At 39.9% G+C, this 27,051-nt stretch overlaps 1 protein-coding gene across 2 annotated transcripts in view; it reads left to right on the top strand.

The window, feature by feature from the left end:
- CCDC158 (coiled-coil domain containing 158) overlaps nucleotides 1–27,051 on the top strand; it is a 116,708-nt gene that overhangs the window by 821 nt on the left and 88,836 nt on the right. Inside the window, exons 2-4 of one of the 2 annotated variants that reach the window (XM_011927228.1) lie at nucleotides 8,869–8,911; nucleotides 16,734–16,876; nucleotides 23,877–24,094. In XM_011927228.1, the coding sequence (XP_011782618.1) occupies nucleotides 16,807–16,876; nucleotides 23,877–24,094 (288 nt within the window). In that variant the 5' untranslated portion in view covers nucleotides 8,869–8,911; nucleotides 16,734–16,806. Of the gene's footprint in view, nucleotides 1–8,868; nucleotides 8,912–12,688; nucleotides 12,791–16,733; nucleotides 16,877–23,876; nucleotides 24,095–27,051 lie in introns of those variants that run through there. The other variant, XM_011927227.1, reaches the window with a different exon arrangement.

Raw genomic sequence — 27,051 nt, 5'->3', positions numbered from 1 at the left:
TCGACGCAGGTGGGGCCGCTGCGCCCGCCGGCGCCCCGCGGAGATGCGGCCGGTGTCTCAGGATTAGGTGTTGGTTGCAGGTACAAGCGGGGCGCGGCCCGTGAGACGAGGATGGTGGGGTGGGAGTGGGGTTCTTCTGAGGACCAGAAGCGACTCGTGTTCATTTTCTGGAATCTTCCAGTGCCTCGTGTTTGTTCTGCACATGGTAGATGCCCAATAAATTGTTTCTTTACTGGAATGAACTGCTGTTGTTTTCGGGGATCGCAAGACCCCTGGGGACGGTGGCGCTAAAACCTGGACCTTGAAGAACACAGGGGCCTGTGCAAAATAATTCGATTTGTGGGGAAGAGAATCGCTGAGTAACCTGTCCCAACATGACTGCCAACTGTATCTGGCGCGCCGCCGCGAACGCGGGGAGGAGATGGGGAAGACTTGGCGGTAAAGAGGACAGCCTCGCATCCAAGACGGACTGGTGTTAAACGCCGGCGCGAGGTCCCTTAGAGCTTGAGCCTTGTCTATAAACCACGTGTGGGGGTCAGAGCTTTCCCCCATTATCAGCATCAGTCAGCAGCACAATGAATTCTGGAAAGTCTCCATCCTTTTCCACAGCACTCTGCTCCAGGCCCCACTCAGGCTGCTCCAGGTTTTGTTTGTGCCTCATGCTGAACTCCAAGGTCAGGGGAAAGTAGAAGTGAGGTCGGCTGTTGCCCAGGTTTTTTGACCGGCACCCAGTTCTTGCTGCTTCTCTCAGCAGCCGATTAAAGTCGGGGGTAGGGGGGAGGCTGTTGGGGGGGAAGGACCAGGGCTTCCACATATCCCAGAGACATGCTAGGTAGTACTGTTTCTCTGCGGAAACTCATCAGGTAGGGGTGGAGGAGTAGTGAGAGAGATGTGGTCCTCCTATCTCCGTACTGCGCTCATTGTTTTTAATCTTAGTATGGTTATCTTACTTGTGTTGTGGGTGAAATGGTTTCCATGCCATAGAGATAATATTATACTCCCAAAACAAATTGAAGACAGTAATTTATTTGTATGTATGCAAAGCTCTTACTGTTGTGCATTTACAATGACTACTCAGTGTTATCTGGAATGTTATGAGTGAGCCACTTTAGACCTCCACCGTCTATTAAACAGAGCCTCTTGTGATCCACCCGTCCCCCAGCTAGGTGGCCCCAAATTATATGGTAGGCTGAGCAGTGGCCACTCAAATATATCAGGTCCTAATCCCTGAAACCCGTATATGTTACCTCATAAGGGAAAAGTGCCTTTGCATATGTGATTAAGTAGCTTGAAATGAAGAGATTATCGTGAATTATCTAGGTGGATCCTAAATGCAAACGCAAAGGTCCTGAGAGAGAGAGAGAGAAGCAGACTTGATATAGGCCGAAGAGAAGGCAATATGACCACAGAGGCAGATACTGGAGTGATGTGACCACAAGTCACCAAATGCCCGGCAGCCAATAGATCTAGAAGAGACAAGGAACTGATTCTCTTGCAGAGCCTCCAAAGGTGGAGGGAGCCCTGCCAACGCTATGCTTTCTTCCCCATGAGACTGATTTTGGACTCCTGGCCTCCACAATTATGAAAGAATAAGTTGCTGCTGTTTTAAGCTACCGAGTTCGTGATAATTTGTTATGGAAACTGTAGGGAACTAATACATATAAGCGTGCTCATAAATCACATAGCATACTGTACTGATGAATAGTTTACAGGTCTTCAGCTGGGGCAGTAGTGGGGTGCAATAGTGGAGATCACTGTATATTTATCTGAATCCTGTAAATCCTAAAGAAAGGATTTGAATAGGGAATTTGGTAAGAAAAGAAATTTAAGTGGTGCATAGGAAGGAGGTAGTCTGCCATTTAAAGCAATTTTTTAAGAGTATTCCTATTAAAATATCACTCTTTACTCTGGCTAAACAGAATAAAGGTAAAAAGTGGCAAAGGCCGTGTCCTTAGCTGAATCATTATTGATTATCCATCATATGTATATTAAGTAAAAGTTGCAGACCCCTGGGGATTGAGGTCCAGGCCTGGGGAAAAGAGGGAATGCAGAAGTGCTTCCATGTGTTAAAATATGGCTAAAAGCAACCACTAGTCATCTGGAATACAGACACTTTGGAGTTTTCAGGATACAGGAAAATTCAGTGTTCAAGTTTAGTGATTCACTTCGGGGACCCAGGCAGCTAATTTACACTTCCCACTTTCCTTGATATGGTTTGGCTGTATCACCACCCAAATTTCATCTTGAATTGTAGCTCCCACAATTCCCTGTGGGAGGGACCTAGTGAAAGGTAATTGAATCATGGGGGCAGGTCTTTCCTGTGCTGTTCTCGTGATAGTGAATAAGCCCCACAAGATCTGATGGTTTTATAAAGGGGAGTTCCCCCGCACAAGCTCTCTCTTGCCTGCCGCCACATAAGACTTTCTTGCTCTTCCTCCATGATCGTGAGGCCTCCCCAGCCATGTGAAACTGAGTCCATTAAACCTCTTTTTTCTTTATAAATTACCCAATCTTGGGAATGTGTCTATCAGCAGTGTGAAAACAGACTAATGCACTCCCCACATCTGCTTGCTTTTCAAACTACTTTATAAAGTATAATTTACATACCATAAAATTCACCTGTTTTAAGTGGACAGTCCAGTGATTTTTAATAAACTTACTGAATTGTACAATCAGCACACAGTTCAGTTTTAGAACATTTCCATCATCCAAAAATGATCCCTCGTACCCATCTGTAGTCAATCTCCATTCTCAACCCCAGCACCATCTACTTTTAATGTCTGACCTGCTTCAGAGTTGGGTTTTAGTCCCTTTATTGGACAGCTCCAGTGGACTTATGACTACTGGCCCCAGCTTCTCCTAGTGTATTCTCTACTCAGCCGCTGGAGGATCGCATGCCCTTGATTAAAATCCTCCAGCGCTTTGCTTTGCATTTAGAATAAGCCCCAAAGTCTTCAGTATGTGGCCTTTTCAAGGACCCATGAGCTCTACCTCCACCAACCTCACTAACATCTTCTCAGGATAGTGTAGGAAAGGAAGTGATAAGCACAGTGTTCCTTTTGGCATGACACACAGTTAGCCTCCATTAGAAGCCCTTTCATCCCCACTTAGCTACCCTGCAACCTCGTTAGCCTTCTTCATTGGGAGTCAGTGAACACTGAGCTCTTCTCATCTTTGGGCCTTTGTGATGGCATTTCCTTTTAAGAAGTTACCCCTGGCCCCTGTGAGGCTGACTCCTTTCTGTCATTCAGTTCAATGCCACCTCCTTAGAAAGGCCTTCCCTCACCTACCTTAACTAGAGGAGCTGTGTTAGTCTGTTTTCATGCTGCTAAGACATACCCGAGAGTGGGAAGAAAAAGAGGTTTAATTGGACTTACAGTTCCACATGGCTGTGGAGGCCTCAGAATCATGGTGGGAGGCGAAAGGCACTTCTTACATGGCAGCAGCAAGAGAAAATTACCTCCCCCTGGGTCCCTCCCACAACACGTGGGAATTCTGGGAGATACAATTCAAGTTGAGATTTGGGTGGGGACACAGGCAAACCATATCATTCCACCCCTGGCCCCTCCAAATCTCATGTCCTCATATTTGAAAACCAATCATGCCTTACCAGCAGTCCCCCAAAGTCTTAACTTATGTCAGCATTAACCCAAGTCTGCAGTCCAAAGTCTCATCTGAGATGAGGCAAGTCCCTTCTGCCTACGAGCCTGTAAAATAAAAAACAAGCTAGTTACTTCCTCAATACAATGAAGGCTGTGTTGGGTAAATACAGCCATTCCATATGGGAGAAATTGGCCAGAACAAAGGAGTTACAGGGCCCATGCAAATCCGAAATCCAGCAGGGCAGTCAAATTTTAAAGCTTCACAATGATCTCCTTTGACTCCAGGTCTCACATCAAGGTCAACCTGATGCAAAAGGTGGGTTCCCATGGTCTTGGACAGCTCCAACCCCTGTGGCTTTGCAGGGTACAGCCTTCCTCCCAGACACTTTCATGGGCTGGTATTGAGTGTCTGCAGCTTTTCAGGTGCATGGTGCAAGGTGTTGGTGGATCTACCATTCTGGGGTCTGGAGGATGGTGGCCCTCTTCTTACAACTCCACTAGGCAGTGCCCCAGTAAGGACTCTGTGTGGGGATTCCAACCCCACATTTCCCTTCAGCACTGCCCTAGCTGAGGTTCTCCATAAGGGCCCCACCCCTACAGCAAACTTTTGCCTGGGCATCCAGGCATTTCCATACATCTTCTGAAATACAGGCAGAGGTTCCCAAACTGCAATTCTTGAGGCCTATGCACCTGCAGGCTTAATACCACATGGAAGCTGCCAAGGCTTGGGGCTTCCATTCTCTGAAGCCACAGCCTGAGTTGCACATTGTCCCCTTTCAGCCATGATTGGAGCAGCTGGGACACAGGGCACCAAATCCCTAGGCTGCACACAGCACAGGGACCCTGGGCTCAGCCCACGAAACCACTTTTTTCTCCTGGGCCTCTGGGCCTGTGTTGGGATGGGCTGCCATGAAGGTCTCTGACATGTCCTGGAGACATTTTCCCATGGTCTTGGGGATTAACATTACACTCCTTGCTACTTATGCAAATTTCTGCAGCCGGCTTGAATTTCTCCCCAGAAAATGGATTTTTCCTTTCTATCACATAGTCAGGCTGCAAATTTTCCAAACTTTTATGCTCTGCTTCCCTTATAAAACTGAATGGCTTTTAACAGTACCCAGGTCATCTCTCGAATGGTTTGCTGCTTAGAAATTTATCCTGCCAGATACCCTAAATCATCTCTCTCAAGATCAGAGTTCCATAGATCTTTACAGAAGGGGCAAAATGCTACCAGCCTCTTTGCTAAAGAATAGCAAGAGTGACCTTTGCTCTAGTTCCCAATAAGTTCCTCATCTCCATCTGAAACCACCTCAGCCTGGACCTTATTGTCCATATTGTTATTGGCATCTTGGGCAAAGCCATTCGACAAGTCTCTAGGAAGTTCACATTTTCCTGTCTTCTTCTGAGCCCTCAAAACTGTTGCAATCTCTTCCTGTTACCTGGTTCCAAAGTTGCGCCCACATTTTCGGGCATCTTTTCAGCAATGCCCCACACTACTGGTACCAATTTACTGTATTAGTCCATTTTTATGCTGCTGATAAAGATATACTGGGAAGAAGAAAAAGAGGTTTAATTGGAGTTACAGTTCCACATGGCTGGGGAGGTCTCAGAATCATGGCGGGAGGCAAAAGGCACTTCTTAAATGGCAGCAGCAAGAGAAAATGAAGAAGCAAAAGTAGAAACCCTGATAACTCCATCAGATCCCATGAAATTTAGTCACTATCACAAGAATAGCACAGGAAAGACCGGCCTCCATGATTCAATTACCTCCTCCTTGGTCCCTCCCATGCACGTGGGAATTCTGGGAGATGCTGTTCAAGTTGAGATTTGGGTGGGGATACAGCCAAACCATATCAGGAGTCTCAACTCCATCTCTCTGTATACCACTATCCTGTGTTATTTTCTTTATTGTACTTGACAACTCCCCAAAATTATAGTTGTGATTTTTTTGCCCCTTAGTGCCTTTCTTTCCCCATTGGAATATAAATTCATGAGGATAGAAACTTGATTGGTCTTGATTTTAAACAGCTCTATTTCTAGTATTTATAGAAACACTATATTCATAGCAATAACATATTGTAAACTATCTAAGTGCCAGCAACAGTCATTAATAGTTATCAAAGGCTTGCTACGTGCGCCGCTCCATGTGCTAAGTGCTTTGTATGCATGAATTCTTTAGTTGAAGCTTGCCACTTTTGATATGGGAAGAGTAAGGGGAGCATGTCCTTCAAATATAGTCCTCTGCATTATTTTTTCAGAGACATTGGGTAGTTTTCTTTTTTTCTTCCTAGAATGCTGAAATTTAAAACTGGATCAATGTGCATTGTCACCAGTAATATCCCTAAAAGCCAAACTGGAGAGGTTTTGGCCAAGAGGGTAAGGAGGGACAAAAAGAACAGTACAAATAAAAGCAGAGTCCTAAAAGAGCATGACCCACTGAGGGCACAGCAAGTAAGACATCTATTGGGGCACAGTGTATATCAGGGAGTGGCCAGAGAATGAACTGGTAAGTGGGTTAGGCCAGATCTAAAGGGCAAGCCTAAGAGTGCTAGTCTTAGTTTAAACCTTAGTCTTTGAGCAAGACAGCAAGATGGCTCTGGTTTTATAGGAAACGTTTAATGATTTTAAAAGACTAAAACTAGAACGATCATTTTGAGATACTTTGTAGTAGGCCTGTTAAGAACTGATGAAAGTATAAAAATACAATGTGAGTAAAATGAACTAAGTTGCATATTCAAGGATTCTGTCCTTATGACTTGTGACCCCACCTAAGTCTTCTTTACTGAGTTAAAAGATATTACATATTTAAACTTAACAGAATATGGTGATTAATTGGATATGGAATTTGAATTGATGAAGATATTTGAAATACCCAAGAAAGAAGGTTTAGTGAGGAGATGAAGAGAGCAGATTTGGGATAAGATGAATTTAATATTACTGTAAATATATATGCAGAAATGTTAAAGGAAAAAAACTTAGCTGGGAATGGTGGCTCATCCCTGTCCTAGCACTTTGGGAGGCTGAAACAGACAGATCCCCTGAGTTCAGGAGTTCAAGACCAGCCTGGCAACATGGCAAAACCCCGTCTCTACTAAAAATACAAAAATTAGCCAGGCATGGTGGTGTGTGGCTGTAGTCCCAGCTACTTGGGGGACTGAGGTGGGAGGATCGCTTGAGCCACCACTGCACTGCAGCCTGGGTGACAAAGTGAGACCCTATCTCAAAAAAAAAAAAAGAAAGAAAAAAAAGTAAAAACTTTATTATAATTTATCTAGAGCCAAACATTTTTAACAAAATAGCATGAGACTTGCTGGAAGCAGTAGAATTGTTCCTATCTAGCTTTGCTGTTGACTGACATCACCTGTGAGAAGTCATATTTTGGGTCAGTTTTTTGTTGGATGTTTTCCATGGGAAATCATAGAATGTCCAAATTGGAGAAGATTTTAGAGATTTTCTAGTCCAACACTCTACCCAAGAAAGAATACCAGTGGCAGTTGCCGTTTCAACAAGTGCTCACCCATTCTTATCTTCAGCATCTCTCAAGGAAGCCCTCCAGGTGTATATTCAGGGTACTGTAGTCTTTAGAAAATCCATCTCCACCTTGAACTAAACTCTGCCTCTCTTTACTTCTGTTCATTAGTCTGAATTCTGCACATAGAATATATTCATTTTTTTCTTTTTCTTTCTTTTTTTTTTTTTTTTGAGACAGAGTCTTGCTTTGTCGCCCAGGCTAGAGTGCAGTGGCGCATCTCGGCTCACTGCAAGCTCTGCCTCCCGGGTTCACGCCATTCTCCTGCCTCAGCCTCCGAGTAACTGGGACTACAGGCCCATACCACCAGGCCTGGCTAATTTTTTGTATTTTTAGTAGAGGCAGGGTTTCACCGTGTTAGCCAGGATGGTCTTGATCTCCTGACCTTGTGATCCGCCCTCCTTGGCTTCCCAAAGTGCTGGGATTACAGGCGTGAGCCACCGCGCCCGGCTTCTTTTTCTTTTTTTTTTTGAGACAAGGTCTCACTCTGTTGCCCAAGCTGGAGTGCAGTGGTGTGATCATGGCTCACTGTGGCCTCAACATCCTGGGCTGAGGTGATACTCCCACCTCAGACTCCTGAGGAGCTGGGACTATGGTATGGCCCACCATACCCAGCTAATTTTTAAAATTTTTTGTAGAGGCAGGATATCACTATATTGTCCAGGCTGGTCTCAAACTCCTGAGCTCAAGCAATTCTCCCTCCTTGGCCTCCCAAAGCGCTGGTATTACAGTCTCATTCATTTTTTAAATGTGGAAAAGCTGCTTACATTCCACCAAGATATTCCAAAAATCTTGGTAGTTTATCATTTCGGTATACCTGCTTAAAATATATAGACCTGTTTTGACTCACCAGACAGAAGTTTCTCTACCCAATTACTTCTCTAACTAAGCACAAGTGATGTTGCCTGGTCAAAAGCATTTCCAAACAGTGAAACACAGTTAAAATGGTCAGAAGATATTTAGCTGGTCTATTTAAGTCAGTTTGGACTGTACCTGGAGAAAGGTCAGGTCTGAGAATATTGATATTAGGTCATATGTGCCTATAGGTTTACTTGCTACATTATCTTGATAGTGCCAGTGAGATCTGTACCAGTAAAATTAGAATTGGGCCAATAGAAAACATATAATTAAACACATTTTGTTGTAAAAACGTGATTTAGATGAGTGCTATAGGCTATTTTTTTTCTTTGAGATGGTGTCTCGTTCTGTTCTCCTGCCTCAGCCTCCGAAGTAGCTGGGATTGCAAGCATATGCCACCACACCCAGCTAATTTTGTATTTTTAGTAGAGATGGGGTTTCCCCATGTTGGTCTCAAATTCCTGGCCTCTAGTGATGCGCCCATCTCAGCTTCCCAAAGTACTGAGATAACAGGTGTAAACCACCACGCCTGGCCTATAGGCTGTTTTTTTAAATTTTTTTTGTAGAGGCAAGGTCTTACTATGTGGCCCAGGCTGATCTCAAACTCCTGGCTTCAAGCAATCTTCCTACCTCAACCTCCCAAAGTGTTGGGATTACAGGTATTAGCCACCATGCCTGGCCTGCTGTAGGCTATTAAAATGTACTTTCACATAAAAGGAAAAAAATAACACTTCTTTTGCCATTGTTATATGTGTGTTTTACATATTGTCAGGATCTTCAGTGATGAACATGAATTTGTAAATTGAACTTTTGAAATAATAAATTTCAGTTAATGAAATATATATAAATGAGCAGATTTTAAATATTTTGTTTTTTCAGGTATTAATAGAATAAGTGAAAATAAGAATATCCAGAAGTTAAGGTAACTTTTGTTTTACTTCTAGTTATATTTAAGAATTGTGAACATATACAACTGATACACTATTTTATCTGTATCTATATCTGATTTATTTTAGAAAACCTAAAGCCTTGAGCTTGATGGATGCCTGGGCCAGAATATAAATATATCATAGGCCCTCAATATAAAAGCTGCAAGAGCTTTATCTTTGTGGTTTTCAGACTATGTTCAGTGGAGCCCTCTGTGTTTCATAGAGGTGTTTCTGGGGCAGAGAGGAGGGTATGTGGGGCTCAGAAGATTTAAAGAAACATTTCCACTGCTTAAGAAGGGTTTGAAAAACACAACTATAATTTCATTTAGTAAGGGTGGAAATTGACACTCAGAGATATGAAAAGGTCTGCCCATGCCCTCACAGTTAACTGATGACAGAATTAAGTTTCCTGATTCTAAGTTCTGTGCTTCTTCCATATTGCCTCCCTACTAGATGGTATTATGTATGGGTGAAATGTGATCGTAAATAGCTTAATTCCATATTACATTATACTAGTCCCTGTGTTTAGTCAATGCAGATTAAACCCACTTTCTTTTCTGTTAGTGGGCCTATATGTAACGTAATATAGCGCTTTATTATGGGAAAGTGAGTTAGTTTACATACACTGCTTAGGTTATAAAGATAGTATTGGGATTTGGGGGTGTTTTTTTGTTTTTGTTTTTTTGAGATGGGATCTTGCTCTGTCACCCAGGCTGGAGTGAAGTGGTGATCATGGCTTATTACAGCCTTGAACTCCTGGGCTCAAGGGATCCTCCCACCTCACCCTTCCATGTAGCTGGGACTACAGGCAAGTACCACCATGCCCGGCTAATTTTTTCATTTTTTGTAAAGACAGAGTCTCACTCTGTTGACCAGGCTGGTCTCTAACTCTTGGGCTCAAGGGATCCCTGCCCACCTTGGCTTCCCAAAGTGTTGGGATTACAGGCGTGAGCCACTGCGCCCTGCCAGATAGTATTGTTATTCATGTTATTGCTATCCAATTGTTTGGTACTTTATATGTGTTGAGGCAGTTACTATATAGGAAGGCCTGCAGTTACTATGTAGGAAGGCCTGTGTGTGAGTTATCTCAGTTAACTCTCATTCTTTTAAGGTATATACCCTTTTACCTTTTAAACTGTATACTTTTTATCTCTCCCGTATAGTCATACAGAGGTTAAATATTGTTCTCAATGTAACACAGCTAGTAGATCACAGAGCTAGGATCGCAACATCCAGAGACTTGAAAAAGTGTGATTGAGAAAACAGACACTGAGAGCATGTGAAGTTAATAAGCAGCTAACAGCAATTCAGGTAGTACAGTGCTGTTCAGCATGAATGGTTCTTCTTATTGTGTTTCTGAGATTGTACCAGCCCAGATATGTTTATTTGAATCAGTCTTGAGGTACCTCAGAATTTCCCAAGGAAAACATACCTGCAGACTGGTTCTGGAAGAATACAGACCAGTTCTGTAAGATCCCCAGTCTCAGGTTTCTGTGGAAGGTAGGGTGGTTCATCATCCTAGGAGCTTGAGTCAGTTGAAGAATCCAGGAATCTAAATAGAACATACATCATAAGTCATCTGTACCCAATCAAAATAGAGCTTGGGCCAGGCGTGGTGGCTCACGCCTGCAATCCCGGCACTTTGGGAGGCCGAGGTAGGCGATCACTTGAGGCCAGGAGTTGAAGACCAGCCTGGCCAACACGGTGAAACTCTGTCTCTACTAAAAATACAAAAATTAGTTGGGCATGGTGCCACATCCCTATAATCTCAGCTACTCAGGAGGCAGAGGTGGGAGAATTGCTTGAACCCAGGAGGTGGAGGTTGCAGTGAGCCAAGATCACACCACTGCACTCCAGCCTGGCGACAGAGCAAGACTCTGTCTCGAAAAAAAAAAAAAAGTGGATTCTAAATCAGTTATTCATTCTATGATAGTCACATGAGAAGTCTGCCTTAACTAGTAACCATACGAAAAGAAATCAAGGTGAGGATTATTCACACGAGGAAAAGTATAAGTACATACCTACCAGGGTCTTTTGAATCCAAGGAGGAGGAGTCAGAACCCAGGAGATACTTTTAAATGTTTTATCTCAACTATATAACAAAGCCTAAGGCTTTAGGTAATTTTCCTCCAAAAGTTCCCTCTTTGTGGTCTGTGGTTTCTTAGACTCTTTTTTTTTTTTTTCTTTTCTGCAACATTCCAATCGAATAACTAGAGTAGAATAGTTACATAGATATTACTTTTTATTTTATTTTATTTTATTTTGTGAGACAGAGTCTTGCTCTCTTGCCCAGGCTGGGGTGCAGTGGCGCGATCTCTGCTGTCCACAAGCCCCGCCTCCCAGGTTCACTCCATTCTCCTGCCTCAGCCTCCCAAGTAGCTGGGACTACAGGTGCCCACCACCACGCCCGGCTAATTTTTTGTATTTTTAGTAGAGATGGGGTTTCACCATATTAGCCAGGATGGTCTCTATCTCCTGACCACGTGATCTGCCCACCTTGGCCTCCCAAAGTGCGGGGATTACAGGTGTAAGCCACTGCACCCGGCCTAGATATTACTTTTTAGAAATATAAGGCTCCTTTTAATGTGAACTTGTTCATAATTTTAAATCAGGCAGAACTGTTCAAAATAGACCTTGGGCATATCAGAAGAGGCCAAGGTCTCACCTCTGTATTTTACTCAGAGATTTAAAATAAACACATGTAAGTTCATGTTACGATCCCCAGTTCAACCAAGTGCAGAGCTTTTTTTAGACAATTTTATGATTTACCAAAGCAAAAAACCTTGCTTTTTCTAGAAATCTTTAATCATTTCATAAGATTTATGCCTGAAAATAGGAAAAATATTTCAATTCCTATAGTGTCACAAAAGTAGAGAAACACTGATGTCTTGACCAAATTGAGGATATATGGTCAGTCTAAAATAGTGAAAATGAATTACAAATATTATTTAAATGCAGATTTTCATTACTCTAGAATACACACACAAAATAACTACCAGCATTGGCAACAGAGGTACTAAGCCTCCTCTTCACAAATGAATGGTTGCTTTAAAACTCTATTTTAAGTGAATAAACCTGTGCTGTCTTCTGTACACTACTAATTTTCTAAGAAAAAAATTCCCCTTTGAAGGACTGCTGCTTTCCAACAGCCTGTTATGAATAACACAAGCATTCATACTGAGTTATGATAACACAAGCATTCATCATCTTACATCGAAGTAAACAAGTGTGGTTTTCAACATCAGAATATTCTAAAGCCAAACCTTCGTCTTTCTTCTTTTCTCTACTCTCTAACTTCTAGTTTCAGTTCTGCCTCGGTCTTAGATTCTGTTTCCTGCTTAATACTAAAGTCTTTGATAGTGAATTACTATATGATTTGCCAGTATTTGGTTGTGGTTCTATACCTCTCCTACTCATTTCTTTATGCTTCTGATTGATCTCTAATTCATGATAACATTACTCAGCAATTTGAACTTTCTTAGTGTCATTCGTTATCCTGAAGAATCCCAAAATGTATCATTTTAGTGTATCAATAAAATTATACAATAAACATTCACAGTTAAACTCGTTGAAATGAGAAGTCATGCTTCTTGTACACAGCATAGAGTCGTTTTTTATAAGCCAATTTGAAAATCCTTTTCTTTCAATAGGCAAGGTTTTTTTTCTCAAGTAGCAGTCTCTTCTATTTAGAACATTTAAATTGCCTAGCAATCTTGACTAACATTCTATTTGTTATAATTCTTTATGGAATATCTCCCTGCCTGCTACTTACTTCCTAAAAAATGATAGCATGAAACATATTAAGGTAGATATGTTCTATCGTTGATTGTAGTTTTGACAGGTGGCATCTCAGTAATCAAAAGGAAGAAAATGTGAGTATAACAAAAATGAATTCAGTTTAATAAAAACTGTTATGCTCAGGGTTTTTTTAAAAAATTTTTAAGCACTTTATGCTTACAATCATGAATTAATGTAAAAATGATAAGCAGTGTGTTACCTGATCTTCCTCTTCCCATCACGTTAGTGGTCCTCACCCACATCTGTTTTGTTTTGTTTTTTAAAGAATCAAGATTTTGATTCATGAATTTGACCAATTGTTTTTCTTTTTTCTATATTAATTTCTGCTTTTGCATTTATTATTTCCTACTTGTGCTTTCTTTTAGTTCACCCATTTTTCTATGTTTTTGTGTTAGAGACTTAATTTACTTTTATTATTTCATTTTTATTGATACATGTGTCCAGGGCTGGGAATTTTCATCTTTTTACTATTTTAATGTATGTCACAGATTGATATGTACTATTTTCCTTATTATTTATTATTTTTCAGAAATTATTTAATTTCAGCTTGTATTTCCCTTATCACACAAGAGTTGTTTAATAGAAGGCCTTTTAATTTCCAAGTGGAAAGACCTTTTTAATTTGGAGATTTTGACTTTAATTTTTAGCTTTGTTATACTGTGACCAGAAGGTGTAGTTTTTAACATTTCTACTTTATGGAGCCTACCAACCTTTTATTGGTGCCCTAGAATGTGACTGATTTTTGTGAATGTGTCATGTGCCCTTGGTGAGGAAAGTATATTGTCTGTTATCAAAGTATAGTGTTTAATATATAGCCAAAAGGTCTACCTTAGTGATTAGTTCTTCTAAATCTTTTATATCTCTACTTATTTTTTGTCCACTTGGCCTGTGTAATACTAATTGTCTGTTAAAGCCTCCCATTATTACTGTGTTTGCAGTTCTTAGCATATCTTCTGTGGATTTATGCTTTATCCAAGTGATTGCTGTGTGATATGGTACATATCTTTATTGTGGAATGTGGCTTTTAACTTCAAGTGCACTGCATTTTGTTTTAGTTAATGCTCTCTGGCTTGAAGTCTGGTATCAGGATTTTAACCGGTGCTTTCTTATTGTTTTCATTTGCCTGGAAAATTTTTATTCATCCCTTTATTTTAAATCTTTTTGAATCTGTATGATTTTAGGCATACTTTTTTGTACTTAGAAGAGTTGTGTTTTTTTTAAAAGCCAATTTGAAAATCCTTGTCTTCCAATAGGCAAGTTAAGTCCTCTGACATTTATCAACATGACTGGTCTAAATTCTGTGGTATTTTTTTCACACCATTATATTATCTTGTGGGTGTAATTACTGAATGTGTTATATTTGCTAGAGTTTCTTTATTTGGTGTTTCTTCTTTATGTTTCCCTTTAGAATTCTTTGTCGTTTAAGAAGGTTTGTGTTTTTACTGTAGTGGTTACTTTTGTACTTATGCTTTTTATAGTGCACTTTTAAAACCCCTTTTTCTTACTTGACCTTTTACTTTTTGTCAGTTTTAAGTGGTGTCCTTCGACTACTGTCTGTTCCATTTATAACAGTCAATGGTCTTTTACTTTCTGCTTTTCTTCCTCTTCCTTCCGTTTTTAGTTACATTTATTCTCCTTTGTCATGCACATAATATTTATCTCACTACTCAGTGCCATTACCTCACCTTTGTTTTTCTCAACTCTATAACTGAATATTTAAATATTCACCATCAGTCTCCTTGCAGTTTTTGCAGTCTTGTTTTTTAAATGTTTGTATTTATCCTTTTTTTCCAAATTTACTTTTGAAAATTTAGAACCTACATGAAACCTTGAAGATCTTCACCAGTTGCCACATTTTACAGTGGTCTTTTGGGTGTATGAGGCTCATCTTCTCTAGCAGAATCCTCAGCAGAGGCACACGGCACAGTGTTCCGGTACAGTCAAAACTGCTTTTTTTGTGGCTTCAGACCTTTTGAAGGACATCTTGGCTGGCTGTAATATCCTTGGTTTGTCCTTTCTTTTCTTTCTTGAAAGTACTACTACACTCTTGCCTTACTGTGTGTGTTGCTTTTTAATAACCTGGTGCCAGTCTAATCTTCTTGCCTTTGTAAATTATTTCATCTTTTTTGCCTGGAGGTACTGAGAATTTTTTCATTATCTTTAAAGTCTTAATATTGTTTTAATAGTGTAAGTCTCAGAGTTGATCATTCTTGGTCACCTTTCCCTAGTATGGAAAATGTGTAGATTCAGGTCTTGGTATCTAGAAAATTTTCTTGGATTATAGTTTTAAATAATAGTTCTGTTTCATTGTTCTATGTTTTTCCTTTAGGAAACCCAGTTATATTCAACCTTATTTACTTGTCTTCCATTTCAATCCTCTCTCACTCTTTTTTTTTTTTTTTTTTGGTCTTCTTTTCTTCCTTTTTGTGGAGAATGGGGTCTTGCTCTGTTGCCCAGATAGGTCTTGAACTCCTGGGTTCAAGCTATCCTCCTGCTTCTGCCTCCCTAAGTGCTGGGATTACAGGCGTGAGCCACCAGGCCCGGCTTTCACCTTTTTTACTTCTTTATTTTATTTTTTATTCTAATGGTGGCTTTCCTGATTTTCTTCAGTGCCTTTATTAAATTTTTATTACAACCTGTCATTGCTTGTATACTTTGTGATTCAGTCTTTATTTCTGATATAATTTTGTTTTTTATTTCTCTGTCTTTCCTAACTTTAATCAACTCTCATTTAATCTCTTCTTGTTTGTTTGTTTTCTTGTTTTGTTTCTTGTCCATTTTTATTCTTTGACTTTACATTCTAATTCAGGGGTGATTTTTCATACCCCTAAATGCGTGTTTGAGCATACTGGATTCAGTTTGGGGTATTATGTTACAGTTTTCTTTGGCTTCATGTTTATTGTTTGTGGGAGAGACTTTTCATCATCAGAAAAGATTTTATTCATGTTTTCTGACATTTTGCAGTAGATGTAGTCTGCTTTTATCTATTCCTATTCATTTTGTGGACAAGGTTCTTTGAGACTGTTATGTCTCAAATAACATCTTTATGGTTAGTGGTATTAGGTGGGAAGAGTGGAAGGAGGGTAGTATATCTAGCTTGTGTTTTGTTTCTGCTGGTTCCTTAGTGTTTCTCTCTCATTTCCTTCTTTCCCTTGACTGCCGTGTCCCTAGGGGAGACCATCTTTTCTCTCTGTATCTCATTCGCCCCAAGAAACACTGCTTCTCTGAGGCCGCTACTTCTTCAAATACCTACTCCACTGTCAGGGCTGTGGACTATCAGGTTCTAACCTGTGCTTAATATTTTGACCTTTACTTTTTCACATCCGGGGGTGAATTTACCTGTACTTTTTCTGTCTTCTGCTTACCTCTTCCCTCCCATTTTCTGTACCCTTAGGCTTGTAGTGTTGGTAGGTGGGCTGCAGAAATCATTCTGGAAAAAGCTTTTCCCTCTACTTGCAGATTATTTGAAGGTTGTGGTACTCTCTGTCTTCTAGTGATGCTAGGGGTGTGGAGTGCCTGGTTGACTTTATGGCCATTTGGGAGGATGAGAGGAAGATTTGAAATCAGACCACCACCATTGTTCTCCACATTTAGAATTCTCCTCTTAGTTCAAACGAAAATTGTGAGCACTATTTGACATCAAAGAAGTTCTTCAACTTTTACTAGTGACTTCTATTTTGATGATTTGTGGTGTTTGCTAAGGAGATATTTTCTTCCATTATTCGATGGTGTAACTTTATGAGAAACCTCTACCCCAAATCAGAGCACTAATTACCACAATAATTATTAGTTTCCTATTTTCAGATTGTCCTAAATAGTCATTAAAATCAATAACTTTCACCATAAGATTGTATTCACTTATTAATTTTATGTAATATAATGTATTTCTGTATAATTATTTTTCTGGAGAAGAAATTATTACTAAATTTCAAATGTTAAAAAGTCAGTTCCTGTTCCTCTATGAACTTTTTTCACATAGTACCTTATTAATAAAGATTGAATCTCTGTCTTTCATAGACAGGAACCAAAAGAACCAAAGAGGGAACCATTCATACTTCAAGATCTCTAAGAAGAGGTGGCAATATTTAATATGGAATCAAAAGCTTGTGAATCAAATAATGAAGATATTTTATCAAGTAGTGGTATCACATCTAATGAAGGTATGTGCTGTTTATAAAACAAAATGGGAAAAAATTAGAATTAACCAATCTGCATGATATTCATTCAAGCTGCTGTTTCTAGTATGTTTTGTTTTTAACCATGTAGGTTTCAGACCATGGTCATGAATGTCTACCATATTGTTTATAATTCTACTTTTTGAAGAAGAAATTCCTTTGTCTTTTAAGGAATTTTTTGTTTTAAAAAATGTTTCTACATTGAGGTACTTCAGCCTCAACATGCACCATGCCTTCCTAATGCCTTCTCTTCCTCCTGTGTCTCTTGGTCTACCCTGTCAGAATTTTGTATCATTTCACTTCTTTTTCCTTACCTGCTGCTACATCCAGTCAGGTACTGAGGCCCTGCTGATTTTACCTTTGAAATGTCTCTTGAATTCATTTTTTCCCTCTCCATTTCCGTTACTGGTATTCTGGTTCAGGCCCCCATCACCTCTGATCCAAATTATTTCAATCAAAAAGTGATTCCTATGTCAGGAAAACAGGCACAGATGGAATAAATGGTTGGAATTTAATACAGGGAATGGTTACATGGGTGTTGAAAGAGCTGCAAAGCCTAAAGGGATGAAACAACACAGAAATTACCAGCTGCAGGAAGCTGCTACCAATCATGCCTTTGGCTAGAAGGACAATGAGAAAAGCAGCTGTTGCAAGGGCGTGGAAGCTAGAGGTAGAACCACGGAGAGGGCTGCCTGGAAGGATCTGAAGCCACCACTAACTACCAGATCCCCGTTTGAGACAGTGAGAGGACCATGACCTTGGTTTCCCCGTTTCTGCTGCCTCCAGCTCTTCTGCCAGCTCTTCCCATTGCAAACCTACCTGGAAGAGAACTAGAAAGGGAACCTACAACACTCAACAGAGGAGGGGAAGGAAAGCGAATGCATTCAAGGGCAATCAGGCAAATGACCTGCACTTTCCCTTCCTTGCCCATCTCTCCTCATTCATTTTTTCTTTTCAATTTAATGGTCTATCTCAGAAGCCAGAATCATACAAGTTTTTTTTTCTAGTAGAAATTCAGATTCGAAATAGGATAATCACAGATGTAACTCATTCTATTAGTGCATGCAGAGATTATTCTCACATACTGAGCTGTTGTTTTACTGATCTGCTTAGAAACATTTCTTTCAGCACCCTTATTGTTTAAACATTTCTGCTTCTCACTGTGCGCATGCATCCTAAAATGCCATTGTCATCTCCACCTTACTACACCCATCTCCTCTGCCCACCTCCACTTGCTCACTTCCTACATAGCCACATCCTCATACTCATTATTGGCACTGGCACTTAGATCACGGGTTGTCCCTCCCTGCTCAGGTGCATCATCATCCTGTAATACTGTCCTCGTGGGTGACCCCCATGAGGGTCTAAGATCTTAGACTTACAGCTAAGATCTTAGACTTACAGCTTTTTGACCTCTTAAATTCTTATTATTTTACCTTTACTCTAGTTACCCACTCCCTTATTGTGGATCTTATTACCAAGAACTGATAGACTTCTGAAATTCAACCTCTTGTCTTTTTTTTTTTTAACATAAACTCAAGATTTTATTGTCTTCAAAATAAAACAAAAGATGACACTGAGAACTGGATCGCTTGGCCCTTTCTCTTCATATCTCAAGCCAGTTCAAAAGGCTTGCATCTTTTGGTCGCCAGCATTCTCTTAGATCTGCAGCTGGGTTCAGTGCACTCAGGGCATCAGCACAATCTTCTTGATCGTTTTAGTCTTTTTCCAGAAAATCGACTTAGTCTGCCCAACGTAGCCACTCTGCTTGCTGTCATCATGCTGCTTTCTCTGGGCATACAGATGATCCTCGCCCTTCTTGTACTGTGTCGTTTTGTGGAGTTGGTGCTTGTCACACTTTCTACAGAAAGTCTGTGGGTTTTAGGAACATTTACCATGCTTGTGGGAGTGCTACTGGCAAAGAAAGGAAGTTTGTTTTTCTTTTAACCTCCTATCTTTCAACAATCTCACTCCCTTATTCCTAGAGTACACCTGTTTTCTGCACATGAAGGTGGTGGACCCATGTCAAAAATCACTTTTTGAGATTTTAAACACTTAAATGGCTTAGATCCACAACTTGAGACTCTGATTCAGTAGGTCTAGAGTGGAGATCAGGCACTGCTGGATTTTTTTTAAAGCTCCCCAGGTGATCCTGATTTTTATAGCAAAGGTTGAGAACAACTGATTTAGGTTCTGCCATTTTCTCCAAAATTATCAGCCTCTTTCTATCTTCACTTTCTTTTGTGTCTTGCCTTGTTTCAGCCAGTCACTTGCCAGTATTCTCAACTTCCTTTCCCCTTTATTATTCTCTTGCACTCTTACAGGAAAAACCAAATCCTTATCAGGCTGACTGCCTTCCCTGTTATTCAGTGGGCTGCTGCAAGATTTTGAATTTGCTAGGGAAAATACACATTTGTGTATTCCACTTGTGTATTGTGTATTCCACTTCAAAGTCAGTCTCTTACCTCAATTGGATGCTGCTAAGAAATTTTTCTCATGATCTTAGCCAGGTATCTTTCCAGTTTTCCATAATACTTATTTCAAAATCACACCATTCCTTTTTTTTGTTTTTTTGGTTGTGAGGGGTAGTGCAGAGGGAGGAGTATGAGGTTTTTTTTATTATGATACTTTAAGTTCTGGGGTACATGTGCACAATGTGCAGGTTTGTCGCATATGTATACATGTGCCGTGTTGGTGTGCTGCGCCCATTAACTCGTCATTTATGTTAGATATATCTCCTAATGCTAACCCTCCCCTATCACCCAACCCCACAACAGGCCCCAGTGTGTGATGTTCCCTACCCTGTGTCCAAGTGTTCTCATTGTTCAATTCCCACCTATGAGTGAGAACGTGCAGTGTTTGGTTTTCTGTCCTTGCGAGAGTTCGCTCAGAATGATGGTTTCCAGCTTCATCCATGTCCCTACAAAAGACATGAACTCATCCTTTTTTATGACTACATAGTATTCCATGGTGTATATATGCCACATTTTCTTAATCCAGTCTATCATTGATGGACATCTGGGCTGGTTCCAAGTCTTTGCTATTGTGAATAGTGCCGCAATAAACATATGAAAATCACACCATTCTTAACTCCCTTTCCCTGTCTTCTTATTTCTCACTCTCAGATAACATTATTTCCTAATTTCTAGAGAAAATAGAAGCCCTATGGTGGTCCTCTGTTTTATTCTCATATCCTGTACTGAAGGCCCACTATTTTTCATAGTCCATGCCTCCTTCTCCGATAGCTCAGTGGAAGAGTCAGCTTCTTAATTCACTAACCATGTTTTTCTTTTCTCTCCCCACTGTCAACTCCTCTGCCCCTTCAGAGATCTGGCTCAGAAATTACCCCTGCTTATTCGTATCTTCAGCCTCTTTCTCTCGGTTTGCACCCTTCCATCAGAAAAACCATGCCAAGTCTCTCCCAATCTAAAAACACTAACAAATACATAGAACACACAAACCAAAATGACAAAAACCCTTTTCCCCGACCTATCCTTTCCTGATCTCTCCTTCATAGTTGTGCCTTCTAAAAGAAAAATCTGTATTCCCCAGCTACGTTTCCTAACCATCTGTTCGCTCTACAAGCTACTGCCTTACAGCTTTTGCACCCAGTATTCCAATGAAATCACTCTGGCCAGTGTGGCCAGATTCTCCCTCTTTGCTAAGTCCAATGAACTGCTTTTTATTTATTTATTTATTTTGTTTGAGACGGAGTCTTGCTCTGTCATCGCCCAGGCTGGAGTGCAGTGGCACGATCTAGGCTCACTGCTCCACCTCCTGGGTTCATGCCATTGTCCTGCCTTAGCCTCCCGAGTAGCTGGGACTACAGGCACCCACAACCATTCCCGGCTAATTTTTTGTATTTTTAGTAGAGATGGGGTTTCATCGTGTTGCCCAGGCTGGTCTTGAACTCCTGAACTCAGGCAATCCACCTGTCTTGGCCTCCCAAAGTGCTGAGATTACATGCGTGAGCCACGGCACCTGGCCTATTTATTTTTAATTTAACTTAATTTAATTTAATTTAATTTAATTTTAAGTTCTGGGATACATATACAGGATATGCAGGTGTGTTGCATAGGTAAATGTGTGCCATCGTGGTTTGCGGCACCTATCAACCCATCACCTAGGTATTAAGCCCTGTATGCATTAGCCATGTATCCTGATGCTCTGCCTCCTTCTGCACCCCAATAGGCCCCAGTGTCTGATGTTCCCCACCCAAACAGTTTTTTATTAGAAATTTTCTGAAGTTGCGGAAAAATGGAAAGAACAATACAGTGCTCACATTATATACCCTCCAACTGGATTCACCAGTTGTCCACATTTTGTCATATTTGCTTTATCTGTGTACCTATAATATGTATCTCATTTTGCCAGACTATTTGAAAATTAGTTGAAAGCATCATGATTCTTGCTTTAAAACCTGAATGTGCATCTCCTAAGATTAAGGATGATTTTCTCAAACCACATTATTATATCTAAGATAAATACTGTCAATACAGTATCATCTAATGTGTTCATATTTAAATTTCTCCAGTTGTCCTCCCAAAAAGTCTTAGGTATTTTTACCAATCTAGGAGCAAATCAAAGATCTTGAATTGTATTTGGTTGTTTGATCTCCTTATTCTCTTTAAATTTATAACCATTCTCTCTCTCTTGCATGTTTCTCATGGCATTGGCTTTAAGAGTTCAGAACAGTTATTACAGAATGTACCATAGAATGTCCCCATTCTAGAATTTAAAAAATTGTTTCTCATGTTCAGATTTAGATTATACTCATTTGACAAGAGTTTTACATAAGCGATGTATACATTTTTTTTTTTTTTGGTCTCGCTCTGTCACCCAAGCTGGAGTGCAGTGGCATGATCTCAGCTCACTGTCACCTCAGCCTTCCGGATTCAAATGATTCTTGTGCCTCAGCCTCCCAAGTAGCTGGGATTACAGGCACGCACCACCACGCCTGGCTAATTTTTTGTATTTTTAGTAGAGACGGGGTTTCACCATGTTGCCCAGGCTGGTCTTGAACTCCTGAACTCAGGCACTCCACCTGCCTTGGCCTCCCAAAGTGCTAGGATTACAGCCATGAGCCACCATGCCCAGCCGAGTGATGTATACTTTTACGGCATACCCCCAGGGAACACATAATGCCACATCCCACTAATTGAAAGTTACATTTCTCCCTTTATAATTAATATGTAATCTTTAGCGTATCTTTTGAAACCCTGTGAATATCCTGCTACTAAATAATCCTTCATCCAGTGGCTTTAGTGTCAACTAAAGATCCGTAACTAAATCAATTATTACGTTGATGATTTTCTAATTTTATCATAGTTATTAGCTGACATTCTTCAGGAATAAAACAGCTTTCCCTGTTATCATTATAGAACCATCTTTTGTTTTTTTAATTTAAAGTGCTATGATGCATTGCTGTCACTACTGTTTTTGATTCTCAGTGTATCAAATTTGACCAGCCGCTTAAAGCTGGCTTCTGTGTCTTTTTAAAGGCATTACCCCAATTTATTGCTTTCTGGCATATCAAAATGTTTCAGGCTCACCTTGTATTTTGCCTGTTCCCTCAGACCTGGATTCAACCATTTTGCTAGGAAGCCCTTGTTCCTTTTAGGAGGGAATCATATTCAGAAATCAAGATCTGGCATGCATATTGCTACTGAGGTGCCATTGTGTCTCGGACCATTCAGTGGCTAAAGCTTGGAAGTCAATTTTTAAAAATCATAAGTTAGAAGCACTGATAACTCAAATTCAAATCCGATATCATAGAGTTCTTCCTTATCATTCATGTTTGTGTCTTTCCTACAATGAAAACCCTAATTTCCAAAGACTTCAGTACATTTATTCATTTTTCTCTCTTCTATAATACACATGAACTAGTTTCAGAATTATAACAACACTACCAACATTAACCACTTACTCAATAACCAAGGCTGGCTGTACAGTGTTCTAACGTTAGCACTGTGTTCTAATGTTATTTGAAGGAACAATCTTCTTTTCTCTGTGAGGTGGTTATCAATGTCCTTATTTACTTAGGTTTACTTGTTTTTGTTAGTATTTAATTTATTTTCATTTTGCTTTTAATTTTATTTTTGAATACATGTAACATTTACATGGCTCAGAAATAAAAACTTTGTAAACAGTATGCTCTAAATAGAGTCTTGCTCCCATCCCTATCTGTACCACTCTGTTTCCACTTATCCCTATACCCCACAGATAACTGTTTTATGAGTTTCTGTTTTATTCTTCCAGGTTTTTGTTTGTTTGTTTTTGCAAAATTAAGCAAATGCTACAAACACACATAAACACATACACCCTTCCTTCCCCTTTCTTACAAAAAGGAGGGAAATTAACCTCTACCTCCTCAAGGGAGGAATATCAAAGAATTTTTGGACATATTTTAAAACCACCACCAGTTTGCCCCAGATCACAAATTGTTTACATTTCACTCACATGCAAAATACATTCACCTTCTCCCAAGAAGGCCCCTAACAGTCATCCTGCTACAGCATCAGCTTAAGGCCAAAATTGCTTTATCCCTTCACATGTGTATTTTCCCCCAAGACCTTGAACTTGTTTGGGGTTCAGTAAGGGAATCAGTTAGCATAATTGTGCGCAAAATTATTTTATTAAAAAGTTAATTAATGGCCCAGGCCCAGTGGCTCATACATGTAATCCCAGCACTGTGGGAGGCCAAGGTGGGCAGATCACCTGAGGTCAGGAGGTCAGGAGTTCGAGACCAGACCATGGTTTCACATGGTGAAACCCTGTTTCTACTAAAAATACAAAAAATTAGCCGGGCATGGTGGCTTGCTTCTATATTCCCAGCTACTCGGGAGGCTGAGGCAGGAGAATTGCTTGAACCGGGAGGCAGAGGTTGCAATGAGCAAGATCGCGTCATTGCACTCCAGCTTGGGCAACAAGAGCGAAACTCCTTCTCAAAAAAAAAAAGTTAATTAATGAATTCTTTGATATTTAGGTTCTTCAAGTCCGTTTTTTGTGTCATCTATTCGTGGTACAATAATTGAAAACACATCTTCAGCTGGGACTTTGACACAGGTTCCTTTTTTCCCTAAATATGAAGTGGAACTTGATTCTCCTAGAAAAATCATCCAATATCCTGGAAAGGAACACTTTGAACGTGTTTTAGAAGAATATTCACATCAAGTCAAAGATTTACAGAGAAGACTAAATGAAGTGAGTTGCCTTCTCTTCTAGTACCTGATGCTATTTGGGGGACAACAGTGAGGCCCAATATGTAGTTGTAAAGCCAGTTATACAACTTCCTGGAAGAAAAAACTAACAATGGGTTTATTGATTAAATTTGTTAATTTGACCTGTGCCTTCTATTTTCAGTATTAAAATTGGGCTAATGAAAAGTCTACATATTTATTTTTCTTTTTTTAATAATTATTCAAAGCACCTTGGTTTCATGATGTAAATTTTAACAAAACTTGAATAACTCAAAATTATAAGTAGCATTTATCTGCAGTTATAATTAATGATTGGCGTAGACCTGTTGTCCTGCTAACATGATACCTGATTTCTCTTTACAAACAATGGCAGAGGGTAGGTTTTTAGATATGTTTGTATGCATCATAGCTAAATAGCATCTAGAAGTTATTTGCTAAAAATTTCGGCCGGGCGCAGTGGCTCACGCCTGTAATCCCAGCACTTTGGGAGGCCGAGGCGGGCGGATCACGAGGTCAGGAGGTCGAGACCATCCTGGCTAACACAGTGAAACCCCGTCTCTACTAAAAATACAAAAAATTAGCCGGGCGAGGTGGCGGGCGCCTGTAGTCCCAGCTACTCGGGAGGCTGAGGCAGGAGAATGGCGTGAACCCGGGAGGAGGAGCTTGCAGTGAGCCGAGATCGCGCCACTGCACTCCAGCCTGGGCGACAGAGCGAGACTCCGTCTCAAAAAAAAAAAAAAAATTCAAGTGGACATTATGTAGAATCAAACTGTCTTTACAATTGCATATTGGGTCCCAGTAATTAACAATCTAAAAGCCAAACTCCTTACTGTCACATCCAAAGCTCTTCATGCTCTAACCTCACCCTGGTACATTTTAGCCTCATATGCTACCCATTCTCCATAGGTACCTCTATTCTGGCAGTTATCAGGCCACTTGCTCATCCCTGGATACCGTGCTATTCCAGACCTGCATGCCTTTGCCCAGGCCGTTTTCTCTTCTCTACTTTATCTGCCTGGCAAACTCTTATTGTGCACCAAGACTCAGCCCAGGCATTTTCTTCTCTGAAGCCTTTCCTCTAGATGACATTAGATGTACTCTCCTCTGTACAGTTACTGCCATTTGTACACATTTATTGTAGTATTTAGTACATCTAATTTTTCTCATTACCACATTACCTCATCAGATTGTATGAGCATTTTTAGGAAAAAAAAATCTACAATTTTATTTAGTGTTGAAAATTATGTACCCCAGTATGCACAGGGATAAAAAAAATGAATAAGATAGGACTTACAAGGAATTCATAGTCTGGAAGGGGAGCTTGTCATATAAACAGTGGAATTACCCTATGATAAGTACACTAATGAAGATGTATATATAGACAAAGGAAGCACAGAGGTACCAATGAGGAGAAGAAACAGTGTCTTAATTTGTTTTCTATGTCTATCCCCTAACAGTATATGACACTTTATTGGCCTTCAGTAAATATGTGTTAAATCAGTAAATTTCCTTCTTGTGTAGGTTTTTGTTTTTACTGGGGTTCCTAATTGCCTTTCTTTTTCCTTATACTATTTGCCTTTATCATATCCTTATTAGAAAAAAACACATCATATAGGTTTTCTATATCCTCCTTTGACCCAGGACACTCCAAGCATCTTCTGACCTTTTGCCCAGTCTAGATTAGTTTCTCTTAGGTCTCTTGTATAACTCTTTTCCTAAGGCTTCTGCCACTACTTTCCAGGTTGGATCCATGGTTTCCAGGAATCAGTGTTTTCTCTCTTCTTTCTTTTTTTTTTTTTTGATTAAACAAAAAGGCATATGTATTTATGGGTATGTGAGCTATTTTGGTCAGGTATGCAATGTGTAAAAAATCAAATAATGGAAAATTGGGTATCCATCCTCTCAAGCATTTATACTTCATGTTACAAATAATCAAATTATATTCTTTTAGTTATTTGAAAATGTACAATTGAATTATTATTGACTATAGTCACCCTGTTGTGCTATCAAATACTAGGTCTTATTCATTGTATTTTTTTGTACCTATTAACCATCCCCACCTCCCCTTGGCACTCCCCCACTACCCTTCCCACCCTCTCTGATAACCATCCCTCTACTCTCTATCTCCATGAATTCAATTGTTTTGATTTTTAGATCCCACAAATAAGCAAGAATATGTGATGTCTGTCTTTCTGTGCCTGGCTTATTTCACTTAACATAATGACCTCCAGTTCCATCCATGTTGTTGCAAATGACAGTATCTCATTCTTTTTTATGGCAAATGGTACTCCACTGTTTATAAGTACCACATTTTCTGTATCTATTCATCTGTGGTTGGACACTAAGGTTGCTTCCAAATCTTGACTATTGTGAACAGTCTGCAACAAACATGGGAGTGCAGATACCTCTTTGGTATATTGATTTCCTTTTTGGGGGGTATATACCCAACAGTGGGATTGCTGGATCGTATGGTAGCTCTATTTTCAGTTTTTTGAGGGACCTCCAAACTGTTCTTTATAGTGGTTGTACTAATTCACATTCCCACCAACAGTGTACAAGGGTTCCCTTTTCTCCATATCCTTGCCAGCATTTGTTATTGCCTAACTTTTGGATAAAAACTATTTTAACTGAGGTGAGTTGATATCTCATTGTAGTTCAGATTTGCATTTCTCTAATGATCAGTGATATTGAGCACTTTCTCATATACCTGTTTGCCATTTGTATTTGTTCTTTGAGAAATGTCTATTCAAATCATTTCCCTATTTTTAGTCAAATTACTAGATTTTTTCCTATAGAGTTGTTTGAGCTCCTTATATATTCTGGTTATTAATCCCTTGTCAAATGAGTAGTTTGCAGATATTTCCTTCCATTCTGTGGGTTTTCTCTTCACTTTGTTGATTGTTTCCTTTGCTGTGTAGAAGCTTTCTAACTTGATGTGATCGCATGTGTCCATTTTTACTC

This window comes from Colobus angolensis, unplaced genomic scaffold, assembly GCF_000951035.1.
Source record: "Colobus angolensis palliatus isolate OR3802 unplaced genomic scaffold, Cang.pa_1.0 Scaffold70, whole genome shotgun sequence".
Classification (NCBI taxonomy): Eukaryota; Metazoa; Chordata; class Mammalia; order Primates; family Cercopithecidae; genus Colobus; species Colobus angolensis.
The sequence above is the reverse complement of the archived record's forward strand: the minus strand, read 5'-3'. Positions and strand labels throughout refer to the sequence as shown.